Source organism: Antechinus flavipes, chromosome 5 (genome assembly GCF_016432865.1).
Source record: "Antechinus flavipes isolate AdamAnt ecotype Samford, QLD, Australia chromosome 5, AdamAnt_v2, whole genome shotgun sequence".
Taxonomy (NCBI): domain Eukaryota; kingdom Metazoa; phylum Chordata; class Mammalia; order Dasyuromorphia; family Dasyuridae; genus Antechinus; species Antechinus flavipes.
In genome coordinates this window covers 231,655,699-231,662,729 of record NC_067402.1, presented here as the reverse complement: position 1 = coordinate 231,662,729, position 7,031 = coordinate 231,655,699, and the positions used below count along the sequence as shown (strand labels likewise).

Here is a 7,031-nt window from a genome sequence, read left to right as displayed (position 1 = left end):
TCTGGGAATGAGGGATTGAAGGCAGCAGTGGTAATGGTAAAAGGAAGCATGTTCTAGTGAGCATTTCAAGGTATTTCTAGAAACCTCAAGAAGGGAACCCCTGAAGCCTTTTAAGAGGGCTCAAGAAGTCAAAACTTTTTTCATAAGACTAGACATCTTAATTACTAAAACAGCAAATACTAATAGATAAAATCTACATAAACAAAAGTTCTTAGTCCTTAATGATTTTTGAGAATGTAAAGAGGTCCCAAGACCAAAAAGGTTGCAAATAACTACTCAGAAGGAAATTCTTAGGTTTTTCTCTTCCACAGTTCTTAATCATTAACTACTTGAGAGAAAGGGTCAATGATTTAACAAAGTTTGGGGAGTGAGTCCAGTAGTCAGAGAGGAGAATTAAAATATTTTCCATTGCTAAGGTAGAACATGAATACTTTATTTTTGTTCTATGGCCATCTAATGCTTGATATTTTCAAGCATTACTTATTAGAAACAAAACAACAATAAAATAATAATAGCCAGAATTTTAATGGGAAAAAGTTAATAGGCTAATGACATATACTTTATCTTTAAGAAGGTAACAAGTCATCTACTTCCAAATTCAAGAAGGGAGCAATGAATTCTTTCAGTTCCCACATTCTTCGGCGCCCAAGAATCCTAGGGAGCACAGTTTCAAAAATAAATGTAGGATCAATAAAAAACACGAAACATGAAAATCCAAAGATGATGAAGACATAAATAAATACAAAAGTCCACAATGTAAGTTTCCTGCAAAAAAAGAAAATGTGATTATAAACATGAAGATAATCATAGGCAAAGTAACTTCAAAGTATAAACATGATCTAGATATGAAGTTAGAACGTTTCTGGATCACCTAGGAAGCAGGACTGTTCAACCTCTCATATGATTTTCTCATTTGATTACTTTCTTATTGCCTAAATAGGTTTCTCAGCATAAATCTTGGAGACTGGGGCTATATTTGGTCATTTCCTTCACAAATTTATTGCACATATTACAAAAGGCAAATGTTAAAAAGATTGAGTTTTGAGAATTTCTCTCTAGACATAAAACAGAAAGATATATGTTAGCCACCCTTATCCAGCATAGAATCCATATGAAAAGGAATTCCCTGTGAATAGTATGGTTCTTCAAATGCTCCTACATTCTGGTGACATTGTACCAAAATAAACTCCAAAATGTTGCAAAATTCCCTGAAGAGCATCCTGTCTCTCTACAAAGGGAAGACCAAGTGGATAAAGAATTTCTTTGCCACTATCTTTCTCTCTCTCTCTTTTTTTTAAAATTAAAGCTGTTTATTTTCAAAACATATGCATAGATAATTTTCAACATTCACTTTTGCAAAACTGTGTGTTCTAAATATTTTTTCCCTTCTCCATCCCCAATTCCCTCTCCTAGATGACAAGTAATCCAATGTTAAATATGTGCGATTATTCCATACATATTTCCACAATTATCATGGTTTGCCAATATCTCAATATGTGATCTTGTCCAATAGAATATACATCTGGGATAAACAATCTAGAAGGATGGATTAGAAGAAAGAAGAGTGGAATATATATTTTTTGAAATTTTAACTGACTCCCAAGCTTCCCTTGAAAACAAAAACCCATTTAAAAATTAACATCGTGTTGCTATAGGCAGCCACATATAGAATAGCATTGCCTCTGAAGAATTAAAGGTGAATCAATTGGAGAATGGCTGAATAAATTGTGGTATGTGAATATTATGGAATATTATTGTTCTGTAAGAAATGATTAGCAGGATGAATACAGAGAGGCTTGGAGAGACTTACATGAACTGATTGATGCTTAGTGAAATGAGCAGAACCAGGAGATCATTATAAACCTCAACAATGATACTGTATGAGGATGTATTCTGATGGAAAGAGATCTAACTAAGTTTCAATTGATCAAGGATAGACAGAAGCAGCTAAACCCAAAGAAAAAACACTGGGAAATGAATGTAAACTGTCTGTATTTTTTTTTTCTTCGCAGGTTATTTTTACCTTCTGAATCCAATTCTTCCTGTGCAACAAGAGAACTGTTTGGTTCTGCACACATATATTGTATCTAGGATATACTGTGGCATATTTAACATGTATAGGACTGCTTGCCATCTGGGAAGGGGGTGGAAGAAGGGAGGGGAAAAGTCGGAACAGAAATGAGTGCAAAGGATAATGTTGTAAAAAATTACCCAGGCATGGGTTCTGTCAATAAAAAGTTATAATTATGAAAAAAAAAAAAGAACTAAAGGTGAATATTACATAGGGAGCAATAGCGTAGTCTATTGTGATTGGATGCACAAGAAACTCCAAAAAAGAACAGTAATAAATATACGAATTGAAATGGATAACTTCATGCATTGGTTATGAGAGATGATTGGAGTGCTCCACTGGCAACTTTGCAATGTTGGGAGAAAGTGAGGAATCTTCTATACATAAGCTACCTAACATAGCTCCATTAGGAGTTCCTCCTAAGGAACTCCATTCCTACCTCCTCCTCAACAAACTCAGGAGGTGAACTAAGGTCACCTAGGATTGGCAAATGTGGATGAGTTATGATTGTATCATTGGGAGGGATTACCAAATGTATAGATCATAGATTGAGTATTAAATATTGGATACCTAGAATATATCCCCAAAAGTAAAATAGGCAACAACTAAAATTATTTAATCTTTTTTAGTGATCAATACAATGAATTTCATGAATTCAAATCAAATTCCTCAAGTCAGGAAGACATGAGTTCAAGTTCCACCTCTGATACATATTGGCTATGTGATTCTAGGCAAAAGTCAAATTTCTCATTGCCACAGGAAAAACTGTGAATTGCAGGACTGATGCTGATGTACTTTGATAGAAAGAAATTGCTCACTGAGAGTTCTCTATACCAATATAACCATAAGTCTTAACCATATTATCTCTTGGCAATTATGCTCAATTTTTATGGAAAACAATGAAGGATACCATCAGATTTTTTCACTCATTCATTTAATAAAAAAAAATCTAGCTAAGCTTAAAAAGAATATTGTAGCTAGGGATTGAAGGTACTCATCCTGAATTGATTTAAAATATTGATTCATTCTCACATAAGTATTCACTCTCTCATATATATGCCTTGTGTAAATGATGACATGAATGCAGTACCCTAAAGTATTTGTCTTCATTGGTACAATTTTTTTCTTTCCAATTTTCCAAAGAATATCAGTTCTTTGTAAATATTAAACTGGAACATTTTTGAATAGGCAGATTTTTAATTGAAGCCTTATTTTTTTTGGGTATTTTCCTTTTAGTAATTTTAGCTTTCAAAGCGAATCTAATAAATTTTAACTTAATTCATATTTCAAGACTTAAAATTTACCAACTAAGTACTGTTGTATACATACATGTGCATATATATGCATACACACACATATACATATATACATGTATGCATGCATGTGTGTATCTTATCCATTGGTTTTCATTTCCAAAATGTCTCAGCTCTTAAATGAAAACTTACATACTCAACATAAATGTCATGAGAACCCTGAAACTAAAGGCCCCAAAACTCTCTCACTCTGAAACTCCTTCAAGGAGATAGTTTCCTTGAACTCCTGCCTCTGTTAAAGAACTGCAGGCTTGAGGGAATCAGGATAAATAGCTTCATTCTGTTATCCTGAGAGACCAGCACAGCACCATTGATAACATTCATTACTAATTACACTCTCTATTGAGTTGAAAATTAGTCTAGGACTTCTCATTCAATTGAAAAATTCTCTATTCAAGTCAAGATTCTGATTTCAACTGTCCCTAGCCCTAGGCTAGGGTCTGCCCATAAAACTAAGTACCATCAACAAATTTCTTCACAAAAACCTCTTGATTATATTAGAAGTTTTTGTCCACTAAGAGAATTCTTTTCTTAATGAACAAAATAAATAAACTTTCCTATTTTTGTCACAGATACTCCTGTTTGTGAATTCTTGTCATGTGAACTTGCTTCTCTCTCTGTCTCTGTCTCTCTTTTCTTCTTTCTCCCAGCCCAGATTCACACCTCATCAATTACTAAAATTCCAATTTGTGCACATTCAAGAATACTTATAACTACTGAGAGTGGTTTTAAAATAATAATTTTATTCATTATAAATGACTTTTTCCACTTGAAAAAGTCAAGATGTGTTTTTTTGAATTTGAAATACTTATTTTTTCTTCCCTTTTTTTGGTTTCTAAAAGCTTTCTTTCTTGAATTTGCATACCATATTCTTTGTTTTTTTTGTCATAATTTTTCTTTTTTAAATTAAAGCTTTAATTTTCTTCTTCTTCTTCTTCTTTCTTCCTTTCTTTTCTTCTTCTTCTTCTTCTTCTAATCCTTATAGCTTTGGGTAATTTTTCAACATTGACCCTTGCAAAAACTTCTGTTCCAACTTTTCCCCTCCTTCCCTCTCCCCTCTCCCCTAGATAGCAAGCATTTCCATACATGTTAAACATCTTAAAGTATATATTAAATACATGTATACATATTTATACAATTATCTTGTTGCACAAGAAGAATCGGATTTATAAAAATGGTAATGTTATGCCACAGTTCCTTTTTAATGTCCTGACCCAGTTTCTCCATTGTCCTATTTAGTTACTCTGCCTCAGGTTATAACCTTTCCCTCTTAATATTGATGAGATAAAGGTTTTATATCTTTAGGCTATAATCATTTCTTCTTAATGTTTGACAGGATAAAGGTCTATCCATTTTAGACATCATTAGAATATCAGTAACCTCTCTAATACCTCCCTCCATTGTGTCATCCTAGGTACCTCCCCCAATTAGGACTTCCCCATCCAGGTACCTCCCCCATTTTGTCATTGTTCTTGTTATCCTATAAAAATCTTGCTGTCCCAATACTCAGGGATGGATTCTTTGAGATGATAATCTCGTTCAGTCCTGGGGCCAACCATGGATCCATTTGGTCCCAGTATATCTCTCCATTTAATAAACTATTAAATTGGTCTCTAATGTTTGTCTTGCTCAGTTTCTCTGGCATTACAGTAAAAATAACCTGGGAAGAAAAACAAAAATGCAAGCAAAGAGCAACAGAAAAAATGCAAATGCTATGTTGTGGTCCACATTCATTTCCTAGTATTCTTTCACTGGATGTAGCTGGTTCTTTTCATCACTGATCAGTTGGAACTGATTTGGATCCTCTCATTAGACTTGATCCTCATATAGTATTGTTGTTGAAGTGTATAATGATTTCCTGGTTCTGCTCATTTCACTTAGCATCAGTTCATGTAAGTCTCGCCAGTCCTCTCTGTATTCATCCTGCTGGTCATTTCTTACAGAACAATAATATTCCATAACATTCATATACCACAATTTGCTCAGCTATTCTCCAATTGATGGGCATCCATTCAATTTTCAGTTTCTAGAAACTATAAAAAGGGCTGCCACAAACATTTTTGCACATACAGGTCCCTTTCCCTTCTTTAATATCTCTTTGGGCTATAAGCTCAGAAGTAACACTTCTGGATCAAAGAGTATGCACAGTTTGATAACTTTTTGAGTATAGTTCCAAATTTCCCTCCAGAGGGGTTGGATCCATTCATAACTCCACCAACAATGCACCAGTGTCCCAGTTTTCCCATATCCCCTCCAACATTCGTCATTATCTTTCCCCGTCATCCTAGCCAATACACACCTGCAGGTGTGTAGTAGTAGCTCAGAGTTGTCTTAATTTGCATTTCTCTGATCTGTAATGATTTGGAATACCTTTTCATATGAGTAGAAATAGTTTCAATTTCATCAGCTGAAAATTGTTCATATTCTTTGACCATTTATCAAATGGAAATTGGTTTAATTTCTTATAAATTAGAGTCAATTGTCTATATATTTTGGAAGTGAGGCCTTTATCAGAACTTTTAGCTATAAACTTTTAAAGTTTATTGCTTTTCTTCTATCTTGTCTTCATTAGTTTTGTTTGTACAAAAGCTTTTTAACTTGATATAATCAAAATTTTCTATTTTGTGATTAATAAAGATCTCTAGTTTTTCTTTGGTAACAAACTCCTTCTTCCATAAGTCTGAGAAGTAAACTATCCTATGTTCTTCTAATTTATTTATAATCTCATTCTTTATGCCTAAATCATAAGCCCATTTTGATCTTGGTGTATGGTGTTAAGTGTGGGTAAATGTGTAATTTCTGCCATACTAATTTCCAATTTTCCCAGCAGTTTTTGCCAAATAGTGAATTCTTATCTCAAAAGTTGGGGTCCTTGGATTTCTCAAATAATAGATTGCTATAGTTATTCACTATTTTGTTCTGTGAACCTAACTTCTTATTCCACCGATCAACTAGTTATTTCTTAGCCAATACCAAATGGTTTTGATGACCACTGCTTTGTAATATAGTTTTAGATCAGGTACAGCTAGGTCACCTTCATTTGATTTTTTTTCTTCAGTTCCCTTGAAAGTCTTGACCTTTTGTTCTTCCAGGTGGAACATTCAGGTGAATGTTGTTATTTTTTCTGGATCATTAAAATAGTTTCTTGAGAGTCTGATTGGTGTAGCACTAAAAAAATAGATTAGTTTAGGTAGTATTGTCATCTTTATTATATTCACTTGAACTATCCAAGAGCTCTTAACATTTTTCCAATTGTTTAGATCTGACTTTATTTGTGTGGGAAGTGTTTTGTAGTTTTGCTCATATAATTTCTAACTTTCCTTTGGCAAATAGATCCCCAAATATTTTATACTATCAAGTTATTTTAAATGGAATTTCTCTTTGTATCTCTTGCTGTTGGATTTTATTAGTGATGTATAAAAATGCTGAGGATTTATGTGGATTTATTTTGTATCCTGCAATTTTGCTGAAGTTGTAAATTATAGCTTTTTAGTAGAATCTCTGGGGTTCTCTAAATGATCTCATTATATCATCTGCAAAGAGTGATAATTTAGTTTCCCCATTATCTACTCTAATTCCTTTAATTTCTTTTTTCATCTCTTATTCCCGAAGCTAGCATTTCTCATATAATATTGAATAGTAATGGT

At 33.3% G+C, this 7,031-nt stretch overlaps 1 protein-coding gene across 1 annotated transcript in view; it reads right to left on the bottom strand.

Moving 5' to 3' along the window:
- Window positions 1-521: 521 nt before the first annotated feature.
- The window catches only part of SMCO2 (single-pass membrane protein with coiled-coil domains 2), a 30,113-nt gene continuing 23,603 nt past the window's right edge, over window positions 522-7,031 (bottom strand). Inside the window, exon 6 of the mRNA XM_051961167.1 lies at window positions 522-765. Within this exon, the coding sequence (XP_051817127.1) occupies window positions 567-765 (199 nt within the window). The 3' untranslated portion in view covers window positions 522-566. The remainder of the gene's footprint in view (window positions 766-7,031) is intronic.